General features: G+C 43.2%; 1 protein-coding gene across 3 annotated transcripts; it reads right to left on the bottom strand.

Annotated features, from left to right (window-relative positions):
• Positions 1-312: 312 nt before the first annotated feature.
• Positions 313-9147, bottom strand: CCK (cholecystokinin). Of its 3 annotated transcripts, none has more exons than XM_088165713.1 (3): positions 8293-9147; positions 5129-5386; positions 313-1107 (listed from the first exon to the last, which is right to left on the bottom strand). In XM_088165713.1, exons 2-3 carry the CDS (start codon positions 5382-5384, stop codon positions 971-973), a joined length of 393 nt encoding a protein of 130 aa, XP_088021839.1. In that variant the 5' UTR covers positions 5385-5386; positions 8293-9147; the 3' UTR covers positions 313-970. The 3 variants fall into 3 exon arrangements, with proteins under 3 accessions (XP_088021839.1, XP_088021845.1, XP_014733854.1); XM_088165719.1 differs by having other exon boundaries at positions 8424-9147; XM_014878368.2 differs by lacking the exon at positions 8293-9147 and adding an exon at positions 6963-7253.
• Between the last annotated feature and the right edge of the window lie 7607 nt (positions 9148-16754).

Genomic DNA, 16754 nt, shown 5'->3' with positions numbered 1-16754 from the left:
CCCACGGGCAGATGGGAATGACTGCAGGACCTGCAGGGTGCTGTTTTTGCACAAGCTGGGATCACTGCCCAGCTCTGAACTGGGGGCCCTCTGCCCTGCTCTGAGCCAGGTAAGAGCTGGGCAGAACCTCCCTCCTTCTCTCCACATCGGTGGGCAATAGCCAGCTCAGCCTCTGCGATATTTGGGAGCCACCTCTTTCCTGTAAGGATACTGTGACTAGACTGCTCCAATACCTCACCCTCTCAGGATCACCTGCTCTCCTCAGGAAACTGTCCTCACCCCCTCCCAAATGAATTCTTGGCTCACCACACAGCAGGGAATTCTCTGTTTATTCTGTGATTTGCAGCCATCAGCAGAACTTTCACATTGAATTCACAATATAAAACAGGTAAGCCAGGACAATGAAGCATGTTAGTGTCATTCCTCTTTTTCACTGTTCTAGCACTGTTGGCTGTTCACTGCAAACATGTGGGCCCAGTATATAGCTCAGTCCTTTGCAAACAGTCACCATAGCTTTTCAGGTCTTTTCTGGTAAATTGTGCTGCTGTGTTTATATTTGGACATGTTCCCTAGAGTTCAAAGCTATTGGGACTGACACAAGACTTCTCTGAAAAGTGGATAATCTGACTATTCAACCCATAGAATATGTTTACAATGCCAAATGAAGGCATTATGCTGCCTCTCTTTATAGTAAGACACCCAGAAACATGCAGGACAAGGAGGGATAAGTGAAATCATTTTAATATAATATCAATGTATGAGAAACCACAAAAGAAAGAAAACATTTCCTGGAAAATTCTTTATATGTATATATTGCATTTTATGGTCTTACAGGCAAACTTATGTCAAATACGTGATTTTAAATACTTTAAAACACTGATTTGAAGAGAACAACAAATTGATTTATCTCTTTTTGTAGAGACACGGGAGTGTGATTTCTTTTTCCTCCTTTGCTATAGTTTGGTGTTCTTCAGGAAGAATACTCATATTCTTCAGCACTGCGGCGTCCAAAATCCATCCAGCCCATGTAGTCTCTGTCATTTATCCTGTGAGTAGGATCAAAGCTCTGTACCCTGTTTCCCATAATTGAGAATCTTCCAGTGGAACCTAAGGAAAAAGCGTTTGGGAGAGCAGAGAATAAGAGGACACATTTCCCAGGTTCAGCCGTGTTCTGATCTGGCTTGTGCTCATTAGCAGATGTCTGCAGTAGCTGATTTGGACCTAATACAGGCCATGTAGCACTACTGTCATGTCACTGGGGGAAACATCAATAGAAACCTTATAGGTAATGTGCTGGATGTGGCTTGGATATTTTCAGTGCAAAATAAACAGATCTTTTTCTACCTCCTGCTCCAAGAACATTCTGCTCCTGTCTGACAGGAAGGAATATAGATAGATTTTCCTTTTTCCTTCTTATTTTACTAGACAGAGAGAGTTCAAACTATTTCTCACTATTCGTATGAACTCCCATGGGGTTTGCTGGCTCATATTGAGAGAGCTGCTCTATGTGCAAAATAACCACAGCCCAACGTTGCTTAAAAAGACATAAACATAAGTACAGGAGCTCTTACAGTGCAGATTTGGTAACAAGTAGGGTAGAGTTATGAATCGTAGGTTTTGTGGAAAAGTGGGAATAGTCCTGAAATTGAGAAAGTTTTGTCTGGAATTCACAGTTAGTGATACCTATTGCTGAAATTATGCAGGGATTTTTACTATGTCGGGGATTTTTCACTGCTTATCCAAAGCCTTCATAATTCTTTTCACAGCAGAGTTGGATGCTGATTTCTGATTTTGCCTTATCCTTTCTGTACGCCTTCCTTAAGGCTTCAAAGAGGCACCAATTATTTGCAAGGAGAATTTATGCTTTAAAAAATGGGCTGCAATCCTCTGTTTTCACAGTATCACATAATGTAACTAAAAATTACAGGGAAAGGTAAATTACTTCTCTCTGTACTCCCTGAAAACAGACAAAATTGATATATAACAATAATTAGATGGAGTTAAGCTTTGAGTGAGGAAGGAGCAGATTTAATATATTAGTATTCAATGCAGACTGAGGCTTGAGGAATACTTCAAAAAGGAAAAGGAGCCCAAATTAAATCCCATATATCCAAATCCACACAATTGCTTTGCTTTCAGTTTCTTGTGTTTTGAAGAAACCTCTGTTGACTCTGTGCTTTTATAACTCAAGGTCTTCCTCATGTAATGCTTTATAATGAGCATGACCCAGTAAAACAAAAAGCAACTGCATTGCTTTCTTAGTGGTTGCAGGGAGTTGAAGGTACACACAAACATAAACAAGCCATGTTTAAGACATTTACCTAGAACAGAATGACAAAATAATTAATTTTCCCTCGAATAGAATGTCTATCATTAAATGCTCAAGCCCCGTGAAGTTCACATTCATAATTTAAAAAGTGCAGTTAAGGTAATGGCCATGACTCCTTAGCACAATAACCAGGCAGGGCTCAGGCAGGGCAGAGCCATCACTCACATGTTGGTGCTTAGGAGCCCTCTGAGCCTGCCATGACCTGAGGGCTGCAAAGGCTCCCCTGGTACCACAACTCCCTGGCTGGTCAAGGGCTCCTAAGAGGACATTAAACGTGCTTGTCACCGGCTTGAGAGCTACAGCATTTCTTCTACACAGTGCCAGATTCAAGCTGAAAGCCTGCTGATGAACATAATTGAAAGCCTGGGTCACAGATTTCCCAACAGCATCTTAATTGCCTTTCCTCAACCCACTAGAGATGTCCTGTGGGTATTGCAGAATCAGTGTATGACAAACATACTCAAAATTGTAGCAGTTCAGCTACAGGGCTGCCATAAATCCCTAAGCCCTTGAGAGAACTTAGCTCTCGCATTGTTTTAACTAGAAATACTTTACAAAATCAGCCTTTCTATTAATCACGAGGGCAAATGCCACTACTGGTGACTGCTAACACTAACAAAAGCTCAGACTCTCTTTCCCCCTAGATGGAATTTTCTAGTGATTATTATGGTTTAGACAGGTGACTAATACAGTAGATGTAAGCGTTCTGCAGAGATTTCTGAAGTATGCCCAGAATCTTCACATTAAATGAGAATATAAGGTTTTGATGTGAACACTGTATGTATGTTATAAATTAAGTAAATACTGTTTTTCCTGTGAATTTTCTCTCCTGTAAACAGCAACTGCATCTACAAACTAGAGTCCAACTAGCCTAGTCACATCACAAGAGTCTCATCATCTGCTTCCAGACCCTTTTTAGAGTTAATTATATATGTCAGTAATGCATATGCAGGAAATTATCTCTCATATTAATATTTACAGAAAAAGACATCTTCAAAGGGCTTTTTTTCTCTTGATCTGGTTAATCTATTTGGAAATGTCAGTCACATATTTAAGAGAATATAATGGATACATGAACTAGAATGAGGAGTTCAGTTTCCATGTAGGTGGGCAACAATGACTAGGCTGGGGAAAAGTAAAGAGGATTCTGCTTTGCAGGCTCCTGCAGTAATATTCTTATTCAATAAGAGCCTTAAGTGTAGCATTGAATTGTGGAATTTCATATCTGAATTATCTTTCCATTAAATTGCATGAACAGCTAGAAGAAGTTCCTTAATGGATATAGTGCAAATTGCTAACATGAGATGAAATCTTTCAGGCACTATTGAAAGTGTTTGTTTTTTCTGTTGTTTTTAATTTGGCTGTGTTCTGAGTGCACAGAGGAGTGTGTATGGCTGCATGTGTAAGGCACAAAAACCAGACGTGGCATCTCTTAATTGCAGACCACCATCACAGATAAGCATAGGACTTTGCCTAGCAAAGAGGTCAACAGAGAAGCTGTCAAGAGGGGAGGGTTAAATGATCTGCATTACGTGGAGAAAGCTCTTACTTATATAAAGTGAACTTTATCCTAAGCACAATCTGGGGCTGGGTGTGAATTAATTTCTCAGTATCTGTATGTCCAGGTAATCCTAAGCCTAATTACTGGCTTCTCTTGAAACCCTCTTTCCTTGTTAGATGTCTTTTCTGTGTAGAACAGGGCAATGGTTGGAGAGAAGCTTTCATGAGTAAACTAAACTTCTCTAGTGGCTCTCGCTGAGGCTGGCAGACAAAAGGCCACAGCAATTAGGCTGTCCATGGTGTCACTCTATTGAGATACAGAGCAGTACAGAAATGAGACAGCTCAAAAGGGAAAATGTTTTCTTGGGGAAGTTTTAGTGATCAATGATTTTGAGCCATCATTTTTACTGGTAGCACCAATGGCATGCTTTTCGCCTTTTATTTCGTAAAATATATCCTGTAGGGTGTCAATAGGGATAGCTTTACTCTTTCTCTTATGTAATACAAACGTTTCCTCAAGTGACTAATAAATCTCATTATAAGAATACCCTGTAATCCCATTGCTCTACTGATTCTTCATGTCCTTGTTACACAGTGCCATGGAGGTTTTAGATAACTGCAAGACTGTGTTCCCAGGTTGCTCAAGACAAAAAAACCTACCAGGAAGCAACGTGTGTTGAAGCAAATATGCTTTTACATCTCACTGTTTTTAATTATTGCACTAATAAATATGAATTCTGTGTTTTGAAAGCTTTCATACTATTGTTAAGTTCCTTTGGGAACAAATATACAAAAAATCCAATACTCAGAATATTTCCCGGTAAAGAAATTTCTGACTGAGGTAAGGCTAGCCATTTGGTCTACATTTACCCTCAGAAAAGTTTTCCTGCTCTTCTAACTTTAAAAGAGGGAAAGAGGGAGGATTTTACCTAAATGAAAAAAACTTTAAAGAAAATGTAATTGCTTTATCTGAGATATAACGTACTGAAAATACCACCAAAATAATAAGGCAATGGAAATAATTAAAAATAAAAGCTGGACTATAACCTAAGAGGTAGGTGACGTTTTCTCCAGTTATCTTTATATGACTCTCAGTCAGAGTCTGCTACACAGAAATCGGTTTTTTGGGAGGGGTTTGGGAGAGAGCATTTGGAATGCAGTCTACTTCAGGCATAACCAGGCAAAATCTAAATCCTATCTTCTCTAGGAATTCATGTTAGATGATGACAGGGTTATCTCAACTCCTAGGAACACCTGCAGGAAATCCCAGCGGCACAGAAGCAGGCTGCAACCAAGTACCTTTTCTGGCTTGCTGGAGGTACTTGGCCAGCAAGGCGCCGATGTTGGCTCTTTGGTCGCTGCTGGCATCCAGCCGCGGCAGGGATTTCAGGGGCCCGGTAGAGGACGGGGCACGGGAGTGCCGCTGATGTTCTGTCGGGCTCTGCTCCAGCTCAGCAGGCAGAGGATTCCCATCGTGCGAGCCCAGGGGTTGCTGTCCGAAGGAGCTCACCGAGAGCACGGCAAGGAACATGCAGATGCATAGCCCGCTGTACATTGCTGGGGAGAAAAAGGACAGTGGGCTCTTACATCACCAGATCTACTACATTTTGTGCAGTTCCTAACCCCACCTTCCATTGGGGATGCTGGCTTCTGAGCAAACCAGGCTTATGTAGGTTTTTTGGTTTGTTGTTTTTTTTTTTTTAATTTATTTTTAATTTTTTTTAATGTACGTAACTGCGGGACCTGTCTTAATTTGGAAAACACGTATGTAAGTAGCTAAATATCCTTGCTAAAGAGGAAGGTAGAGGTAATTAATTTTGTTTCTTCCAGCCTAGTATGTGCTGTATCTCCCTGATCTACTAAATTCTTATTTGCTTTTCTTTCTTTGGAAGCTGTATTTCATAAAAATTTAAGGGACTCGAATCCACCTCTGTGAAAAAAAATATGATTCCAACATTTCAGTATTTAAACCCTGCTATTATCACTCAGTTTTGACCAGTTCTATGAGGAGCCTTTATTCTACCAACCTTCATTGATTTGAACTTTAATGTTCAAGAGGTTTCATCTCATCATACACAAAAAGGAAAAAAACAACAACAAAAACAAAAACACCAAAAAAAAACAAAAAACCCCACAAAAAAACAAGCAAACAAACAAACAAACAAAAAAACAAAAACAAAAAAACTTGCCCCAGTGATAGAAAAACCAAAATGTAATACTCCTGCCCCAAAGCATTTGATCCGTATTTGATCGAATAGCTGGGGTGATAAAAGCTGTATAGTTAAAAGCTGTAAGAAATAAAATGCAATTTAATAATCTTCATATTAAAGAGAGGATTTAGATTTCTACTGCTTCCTTAAATGTGTACAAAGCAAAACAACGCTGGTTTACCAAATAGTTTTATCACGTAAGCTCAAATGGTATTTTTTCCTGGAAACAGAGAAATCACTCTCAATTCTTAGAAGAAACAAGACTTCATGCTATGGGGGTAATTTTCACTTAAAAACACATTGATTGTCTCAGCTACGTGAGATTTTTTTAACTGCTTCAGTTCTGCTTCTTTAACAGTACACTTAACCTTTAAATTTTAAACGGGGATAAAATTATTTGCCCAACACATACGGATCAAAATAATTCACAGTATATAAAGCACGAGCGTTTTACAATACACTCAGGAGATGGGTGAAGAAGGTCGAAATGTCACTCTGACGTGGTTATTAGTGATAATCTGGGTTTGGGTACTCAGAAACCGAAGGTGCATTGCACCCTTTCAGCTGTCCCGAGTCCTGTATTTTTTACACACATACATGTGAATATATATATATATATATATATATATACACGCACATCTAAGTACTCATGTCGTTGCTACGGTCTCAAAGCCGACATCTCCCACTGCTGGCCGGTTCTCTTCCCAACTTCCTAGCGATGGGAATCCCCGCTCGCCGCACCCCGCGCCGGGGTCCGCCGGCTGCCCGCGCTCGTCGGGAGCTGCCGGAATTCTTCTTCCCCGCCGGGAAGCGTTCCCTCCGGCACAGAGCGGGATGCCCTCCGAGCCGCCGCACAGGAAAGCGCCAGGCATCCCCACTGCCCCACCCTCAGGAGCGGTACCGTCAGAAGAAGCGCTCCCTACCTTTCCGCTGCGCTTTTCCAAGGTCCCACTCGAGTTGGGAGCAGTGAGTCCCGTGTGTGTGTCCAAGCAGGGAAGTCGGGGGAGACTCAGCCTCGACCCCTTAAATAGCGGCGGGCAGCGCGGCGGTGTTTGCACATCTCTGACGCAGCCGGGGCCCCCGCCCGCTCAGCCCGGGGGGGAACCGGCACCGGGGGTGTGTGCGCTCCGCGGGGCGAGCGGGGCTCCTTCCCCACCCTCCTTCCCTGCCCCAAGGGTAGGGTCCTGCGCTGGGTGCGGAGGAGTGCGGGCTCCGCGGGGCTGGCCCTGCCCCACGGGCCGGCCCCCGGCGGGCGCTTCCGGCTCTCTCCGGAGGAAAGCGCTCGGCTGGGCACGAAGGAGCTGGAAACCCCGGCTGGCTTGCAGCTGGGCAATTGAAATGCTCCTGGCCGGGGATATGCCCACAGCTCCCACAGGTGGGGCTCGTGCCTTCAGCACCGGCAGCTCTGGCCGTCGGGAGTAGCCCGCAGGCGGGAGAGCCCGCCCTGGCAGCGCTTACCAGCGGTGGCAGGTGCGGGGTCTGGGGTGTTGGGTTCCATTCTCTGCTGCTCCTGTGACCTGAGCCGGGGGGCACAAATGCTTTCATCCTCCCCTTCCTCTCACAGGCTCTCCCGAACGCTCGGGAAGACGGGACACTCATTTTATTTAATAAGCAAAGCAATGTATAAAGCCATAGACGATCCCGGCAGAAAGCCGTGGATGGAGATGCCGTCGGCCTGAGTTCTCCCTTACTGACCACAGAACTACCAGAGTCTCTCCTAGCCGCTGCAGGGACCGCTGTTCCCTCCCGAGCCTTCGGCCGGGCCGGTGCTGCCCTGAGACGGTGCTCTCCAGGGCATCCGCAGCAGCCTCGGACACTCTCCCGCCCTCCTGCCTCCTGCTTTTCGGGGGATGGAGGAAGTGCTCTCAAGCTTGGGCTGCCCGGGCTGCCACGCCGAGGCCGCAGAGGGAAGCAGAGCCGGCTGAGGCAGCCGTGCGGTACCACCAGAACCTCTCGCAGCTCATCCATCCCCTGGGAGCAGCCGCTTCTCGGACCCGGCGCTGGGCTCAGGCGTCATTGTGAGGAATCTGTGCCTTAAAGTTTACAATTTGGAGGCAAGCTAGCGGGCGGGTTGCCTTTCCCTTTCCGGGAAGCGAGTCGGGCAGCCCCGAGACACCGAGGTTCCGCTGGGAGCCGCTTGTGCTGCGCGGATCGTGCGGGGATGCGGAGCCCCGGCCGGGCCATGCCCCAGCGGCAGCTGAGAGGGCTCCAGCCCGCCAAGGCAAGGCACGGCGGGGCGTGTGTGCTCCTCACCTCTTAACCCAGGGCTCCTGGGGGGGGACTGCGCCACTTCCCCGTCCTTGCAGCAGCGCCGGTCCCGCCTCACATCGTCCCGCGCATCCTCCGCGCCCTTCCCGCCGCGGCCCGCAGAGGCCCTCGCTCACCCCGGGAAATCCAGCGGCACCAGGGACGGAGACCCACGGAAAAGTCAGGAAATGCCGCGGCAGGACGGTGCCACGTGGCGGGCGAGTGGGGAAAAGCCGACCAGCCGACACCAGGTCCGCGCGGGGAGCCCTGGCTGCCGATGCCCAGCGGTGCCCGAGCGGAGGCGCCGGTGTTGATGGAGCGGGACGGGCGGGAGCGGGGTGCCGTGGCTCCCGTGTCCCGTCACCCTGATGGTGCGAGGCTCGGGGATGGCGGAGATGGCGATGGACCAGCTCTCCCACCGCCTCCCAGCTGCTGACAGGATATTGCCGAGTGGGAATCGACACCTGAGCTACGGCTGCCTTTCATCTCCCACATCGGCACTGGCATCCGGCAGAGTCGCCATCTCGAAGTGCTTAAAGAAAAAGCCAATCAAAACCTGCTTTAAAAAGGGAGATGTTAGTCAAAGTGGATTGCCAGGGAAAGGAACAGCCCTGAAATTATTCCAGCAGTACCTGTGCAGTGGCTCTGTCTCTGGAAAAAATTCTGTAATACTTCAGATAATTCAATTTCACTACTTTGGCTCAGTGGGAAAAATACTCACTGCTATTAGACAATTAAATAGTTGACTCTGAATTGAACTGTAGGTGTCTGGGAAGAGTATCACAGTCTTTCTGGGAAGGTACAATAACAATTCTGGTAGAGTCATATCAAGCCCTTGTGAAACCCACTGTAGATAATGAGTTCCCAAGGGACCAGCTCAAAGCTTAAGAGAAGAGAAAGAGAGAGCACTTGCTAATATATGCTCATGTATAATTCATATCAGACGGATATAAAAATGCGGGCATTTAAGTCTGACATATTAGCCTGGTTGAACAAATATGCACTACATTTACCTTGAGCTGATTTGGAATATCAGTTCACTTATAACTGTATCTGGGATTGGACAAATGGAGTGAGAGTGTATGTGTGTGCACATGTGTGACAACCAAACTCCCTAGATGTGCTCACGAACAGACAGAAAGGCAATGCCATATGAAATGGAATTAAAAAAACAGAATGATATCAAGTTATTAAAGTCAGCAGTTCTGCACTATCTATAACCTGGGTAATTGACTTTTGAACACTGAGTTTTCCTAATTGAATTCCTTAATATATGTATATACAGTCCTTGGTGATTATTTTCTGACTTACACATTTTTTCTTCAGAGAAAGTTTGAAGTTGTAGGAAAGTTTCAGTCCTTGGTAAATAAATGCTAATTAACGGCATTTTACAATAGTTTTGAGCAGAGATAGACCAGAAAGCCTGCTTGGCATGAGCAAATATGACAGCAGGATTCTGAGGTGAGCTGCCTGCAGAAACACAGACTATGTAATAGTTTTCTTATTGATGTGGCACAAAAGGAAAGAATTAGGATTTAACTTGCAATGGCCTCTAGGTTCCAGGTCCAGTGTTTTTGTCAGATGCTGGACCTAGGTGTGCTTCATGGACTGGAGAGTGTCAGCCACAGGAGGGCCTTGTGCCACCATCACGGGTGGGGTGAGACAGAGGCTGCCCTAACACAAGACTTCAGCCTTAGATCACCAGGAAGGAAAGTGCTTTTACTGCACCAGAGCTTGAGTGATATTGCAAGAATCCAAGTACATATGCAAAACAAATTTAAACCTAAAGTGAACCCTGCAATGCAGTAAATGCTAATACAGATGCATCCCTGAGGAGGAAGCTGAAAGATGCCATAGTTTACATACTGTAAGCTTTTAAAATTTGTGTTCTGGCAAGAGTCTGTAAAAAGATTTGAGTTTCTCTAACCTTTCCCCCTGACAATCAAGGCACCTAGTTGCTTTCTCTATTTATCTGCCAAAGCTTTTCTTCTGTTTAGCTGAGGTGGCAAAATAGTGCATATGGTTAAGGATACATTTTGTGCTGTGCCAGCACAAAGCTGGGAGTTTTGGAGCAAGAAGGCAGCATGGGAACAGGGGGATGGAGAGATTTCCTTATGTCTGTCCTGCAATGGGGATGGCTGGCACCAATAGAGCACAAGACATGGTGCTCATGTCCCCGTCCCTCTGCTGAGAGCTGGAGCAGAGCCTGCCTGTGAGTGTCAGAGTGGCAGCAAACTTGGAGATGCAGCCTTAGGAGATATCCTGTGCGACTAGGTGGCTTCATGTCCAGGTGCCTCACAAGAAATACATTCTTTTGTTTCTAAGTATTGCATTTTTGTTCTGATTATTACTATGCAGAGTTTTTTTTACTTCCACTTGGACCCTGACACTTATAGGTAATCTTCTATGCTATGTTCAGTCAAATTAATTTTTTTCTTTTTTTTTAATGTGAGGATGATAGAGTGTCATTCTGGAGAATTACAATTAGAATAATTGGCAGAGGATAGCAGGGAAGGAAATGGTATGGTTTTCTGGAATTAACAGATGAATTAATGAATACATTATTGGGACCAATTGCATGAATTGTAGGTGTAAAATAGAGAATGTATTTTAAGACAGCACACCGTTCTGCTATTTTTGTAGATGTTGATTCAGACGTTAAAGTTTTGGTATTTTGTTTTTCGAAATATTTTTAATTTTAATTCAGTAATTTCTATGTAAATGCTTTCATGGTAGTCTCTTTTCTCCCTCTTGAGAGGAATGTAAACTCTGCTTAGAGCCAACCCAAAAACTAAGTGAAAAATTTTGATTTTGGGCAGGTGACCAGCAGTAAGGGATCTGGGTCCTCTGCCTGAAGAATTCTGACCTCTTTTCACAGCACAGTGCCTGAAACTAATATATTAGTCTCTGACTAATATATCTAAAGAAGGGTCCCATGGAATCAAATCAGCAGAGCTGGTGCTGAGGATGTTTGAACACTCACAGACTGCTCTGCAATGGAAACAAAAGAGCATCAAGTAAGAATAATGATAGTAAAATAAACTGGCTTGGGTTGGGAGAGAGTTTGGAGATCATCTAGTTCCAACTCCCCTGCCGTGGGCAAGGACACCTCCCACTAGAGCAGGTTGCTCAGAGCCCCATCCAGCCTGGCCTTGAACACCTTGAGGGCTGGGCCAGTCACAGCCTCTCTGGGCAACCTGTGCCAGTCCTCACCAGCCTCTCAGTAAAGAAGTCTGTTTCAAAACTGTACTCCTGGTGTGAACTATGTGCACTAATGCAAATTCATGGATTGTAATTAGAATTACCCACTATCCTGCAGCTGTGTGAAGTGAGAAAATAAGAGGAAAAATCCCTCTTCCCCCAAGAGAAGGATTGGATTTTTTAGAAAATCAGATTTTAACCTGTGTCCCATGAAATGTAGGCTCCCTATAGATCAACTGGAAAACTTAATTGTGTGATGTCTTCAAATTTTGTTCCCTGTAGTTTCCAGAAGAGATGGAGAAGTGAAACAGAAAAAACCCAGTCACTTTCTATGAGACCACCCAATCCTAAATCACTTGCTTTTTTACATTTTTTCTGTGTTTGCTTGTTTTCCTCTCTGAAAGACCAAACTGATTTTCTGTGGGAACTTGCTATATATATCTTCCAAACTGACCACAGTATAGGGGCAAGCTGAAAACTGGAAACAGAAATGAATGTGCTAGAAAAATAACAAAGACGTGAATTGCCTGTTGGTGGCAAATTCTCTGTGCTTTCAGCAGTACTTAATGAGTTATGTTGGAGCTTCTCTTGCTTGTTGCCTCAGATATATGTCATGCATCTCAGGAGAGTCTGTCCTGGGGTACAATGCAAAAATGTGTATTCTATCACCATCTGTTAAAATGTGGGAGGGGTGGTGATCCTTACCTCTGTGGGAGATATCCTCTGCTGATGTGCCATCTGATAAGATCGGGGGATGATCATCGTTATCTATTCACAACCCATCCTTCCTCCAGAAGATATATTCCGTTAATGGGCCATTAAGTCCTATTGTGTGACTGATAAGATTACATCATCCCATTGGGAGATGCCCCAACCAGGGGCAGGAGCCAAGCCTTTCCTACCTAGATAAAAAACTGGGGTTTGGGACCCGAGGGCAGACCTTTCTACTGGATCCCAGAGGAAAGTCGGACCTTTTCCACATCATCGCTGGATCTTCAGAGGAAAACTGCACCTTCTACAGGAGCACTGCTTCAACGGAACCACATCTGTCATCCAGGAGGACTGCAGCCACCATTTATAGGGACTGCTACCAACACCCTGACTGACAGGGTGTCAGGTTGTATTTCTGACTGTGTTGGTGGTTGTTTCTTTTATATTATTGCATGTATTTTATTTTTTTCTCTTTTCTCCTATTAAATTGTATTACTGACTTGGAGTCTCGCACTGGTTTTACTTTCAAACCAACACAGAGTACTTGGCCTTCTTGAGAGAAGTTTCTAACAAACCTTGAGTCCTTTGCCATTCAGACTTGAAGTACCTGCTTCATCAGATTTTTTTGTTTTTGTTTTTTGAGCAAGAAGCTGTGATAGTGCTATTATCTATGAAACTAAAATACACATTCATAGCTCCTGGAATCTGATGACGTTGTTTATGGTTTAGACAATTATACTTTATTCCATAATTAATATTTCCTTTTATGCTTATGTAGGAGAAGTCAGTCCTGCACACTTCAATATACATATTAGTTAATTTATTATAAAAGATAGACTACTACAGAAAGGAAATACATTGTACCTTTTGTACCTTTCAAAAAAACTTTGTGCTTTTCATATGTGCTCTCCTCTTCTCTGCCTGGACCTGGACAATACTGTCTTTTCAGCTGTGTGGAATTAACAGAATGCTGTAGGGGACACTGTTGGTTCCACACTACTCTCCTTGGAAAGGGAAATATTTCACTAATCAACTTTGTCAAACAATTTAAAACCTAAAAAAGGAAGTTCTATAAATAACAAGTACAATGTTTTAGCTTTTTGTTTTCCAAACATTTGCATTTTCATCTATGCTAAAACTAGAATCGGGACATGAGAATAGCAAAGTAATTTGACACTGGACAGACTGGACAGCCAATAAGGGCTTTTTAGTGTCCTTTAGAAGAGACAGTGTTTCTGTTTGATGTGTAAGTAGATAGGACAGCTAGAGTCTTGTTATTTCACTTCTGCTGTTAAATTATACTTCATAATAAGGAAGCAGATTGAATTAATCTTGATGCAGAATATGAATTGTTATTCTGAAAATTCCTATTTAAATAAAAATGCCAGAAACATCCATGGAAGGTGTAAGTGCTACACAGTTGTTTTGATTGGCTAGAATGAAATGAAAAAACAACAGTGTTCTTTGGATAGCCTGATTGCCTTGCAGGGAGCTGAAGAAATAAATTTGATATAAGAGTGCTGTGAAGAAGATACTTAGAAGTCCTAGAAATTGCCCACTGGATGAATCCAATATTCCCCACTTTTGACAAGGCTCCTCCAATACTGATTGCCCAGCAATATCTCTTAGATGCAGTGAGAGAGGGTTACCTGTTGTGTGCCATGTCCGACACTGACTTATTCGTGCCCTGGCATTACCATGCTCAGAAACACCTACCTTTGTAATCACCATATCATAATCATAAACTCCAGGAGGTCAAATTGTTTCAACCTGTCCAACATCTTCACACTCCGAGGAAAAGGAAACAGTTAACTCAGAGCTCTTTAAAAATCTCCCTACTGTCCCTTAGTGAGTGAACCTTCCCTGAAAAAAGCAGACAAAACGCTTCTAAACTGAGATTTTTTCCTCACAATTATTAGGTATAAATGTATTTTGAAAGCACTGGGGACTAAGAGCACGTATTGATGTATACCTTGGTGATCTTAAAGGTCTTTTTCAACCTTAATGATTCTATGAATCTACAACAGACAAGAATTATCATCCAGACAGAACAACTAAAGCTAAGGGGAATCATTCTTTGGAAGCAGACAAACCTTGATACACACTGCTTAGTGTTAGGAGCAGCCTGCTGGAGTTGAGCTGAGCTAAGGGTGTCAGGCACCTGCTCCAGTTTGTGTTTAAGAGGAGCAGATTGGGTGTCCTGGTCTGATTGATGGTGGTGGTTGCCTGCATGGTGACATACGTTCCATAATTTTTGGGATTCAGTGACATGGTCTAACTGCTCACAGGATTGCTGGAGTTCTGTGTGAGGACACAGTTCTTTGGGAGATAATGCCAGTGGGAGGACAGCAATGCAGATCTTTTATAACCAACAATCTCAAAAGAGCTGTACACATCGTCCTCTTGTTCTGGAAGTATCCACTGTTTGGATGTAGGTAAGCTCTGTTAAAGTGGTTGTTGGCTACTTGGTCAGGATAATTCACACCTCAAATGCTCATCCCTGCCAGGGTAGTGCTGGATCTGATGATGATCTTGTTGGCATGCCATGGACTGATGTTGTTGTGCTGGCATTGTGTGGCATCCTCATAAAAGAATTCAGGTAATGAATAATGTGCTCTCAGATACTTATTTCCAGGAAAATTGTGTCAAATACCTTCAGGCTTGGTGAGGAGCAAAGATTTCAAGCAGGTTACCACTCTATCAGAAAACAGTCTATTGTCTCCAGTCATAAATAATACAACAATAAACTGTTTGATCAAAACATTTTGAAGTGGAATTGGTAACCACATCCTAGGACACTACAGAACATAAAGCCTACACATCACATTAATGAATGTCTAATGCTTCAGATATATTTTAACATAACAGAGAGATAAGCTCAGGTTGATTTGTTGGTTTTGTTTAAAACAACTCTTCCCTCTTATGAGTCACTATCCTGAATTGTTTTAAAGAAAATCCTTTAATCTTTAAAAATTGATATTTATATAATTACTAGAACTGCACAATAGAATTGAAATGTAGATCTTAATGTATTTATTTTTTGTACTTGTAAGCAGGAATAATTCCTGAAGACTTATTTTTATTTATTCACTGTTTATATTTTCATTGCTAACCAAAACAAAGATCTAAGAACTTTTCATAAGACTAACAAAAATTCATTTGATCATGTTTTATGACAATCATGCTCTTGCTAGAAAGACAAAATTTAGATTTTTTTTTTTTGGTACAAATTAATTATTTATGTTTTACCTTGATTTTCATTATTTTAATATTGCTTTCCTTGACTGTGATATTCAACAGTGAACAGAGTGTTTCTGTCCAAGCCCCCAAGCATGGCTCAGACATATTACAGGTCTTCAATGATTCTACAGTTCAGGTGAGTTCAGGTGAGCATACTTTTCTTATCTCTGTGAAATACGTCTGCAAGAGATTTCCACCAAGAGAGGAAAAGGAGACTGGAGAAAGTCTGTGTGCTGTTCCTCGATGGAATTGATGACCAGAGCAGTATGACTGATATCTTCTGTATCACCTACCTTGTCAGGATAGCAGCAACCACAAATCCTTCCAGACTGTGCTGTGGAGTGTGGAGTAGCCAAATTTCATGCTACACTCTTTTTTTGGTATTTCTAACATAACTTGAGTATAAGGTTTGACCACATTTTGATTAAGGGCCAAATCCTGCTCCTTTAGAACACTAGAAAATTGCAATTTTTCATTAAGGCTAATGTGTATATAAGTGGGGGGGGGGGGGGGCAAGGAAGGTGATAAGGAGGTTTTCTTGGCACCACTTTTTCTTCCCAGTCCATGAGAGTACTCTTGTCCCTGACTCTTTCCTCATCCTTTTCTTTTTTTGTCTTAAGCTGAACACTGGTTGATATGTTTTTCCATGCCAAAATTGATTTTCATTTTCACAGAGAGTACAAGATATTTCATATTAAAATGCACTGAGAAGCATTATAGAATTGAGAGCTTTGCAAGGGCTTTTGTTGCTATTTCACAAAATTGTTAGGGTTGTAAGGGGCCTCTGTAGATATCTGGTCCAACCCCCTGCCAAGGCAGGGTCACCTTGAGCAGGTGACAAAGGAACACATCCAGGAGGGTTTTGAGTGTCTCCAGAGAGGAAGATTCCATACCCTCCCTGGGCAGCTTGTTCAGTGCTCTGCCTTCCTCAATGAAAAGAAGTTCTTCCTCATGCTGAGGTGGAACTTGTTGTTTAGCTCATTTCCACTGTTCCTTGTCCTGTTGCTGGGCACCACTGAAAAAACTCTGACACCATCTTCTTGGCACTTACCTTTAAGATATTTATATACATGAATGAGATCCCTTCTCAGTCTGCTCTTCTCCAGACTGAACAGGCCCAGCTCCTGCAGTCTCTCATCATAAGAGAGATGCTTCAGTCCCCTAATTATCCTTGTACACATCCACTGGACCCTCTCCAGTAGCTCCTTGTCTTTCTTGTACTGAGGAGCCCAGAACTGGACACTACACTAGATGAGGCCTCACCAGGGCTGAGTAGAGAGCCTTTGCACTGTGTGGAATTAAATATTTTGTTCAAA

This window comes from Sturnus vulgaris, chromosome 1 (genome assembly GCF_052056855.1).
Source record: "Sturnus vulgaris isolate bStuVul1 chromosome 1, bStuVul1.hap1, whole genome shotgun sequence".
NCBI classification, from domain to species: domain Eukaryota; kingdom Metazoa; phylum Chordata; class Aves; order Passeriformes; family Sturnidae; genus Sturnus; species Sturnus vulgaris.
The sequence above is the reverse complement of the archived record's forward strand: the minus strand, read 5'-3'. Positions and strand labels throughout refer to the sequence as shown.

Excerpts from the sequence above, each read along its gene's own strand:
- CCK (XM_088165713.1), bottom strand. The coding sequence starts at position 5,384 with ATGTACAGCGGGCTATGCATCTGCATGTTCCTTGCCGTGCTCTCGGTG. Across the intron at positions 1,108-5,128 it reads CCTCCAGCAAGCCAGAAAAG|GTTCCACTGGAAGATTCTCA; the intron begins GTACTTGGTTGC and ends CTTTTTCCTTAG.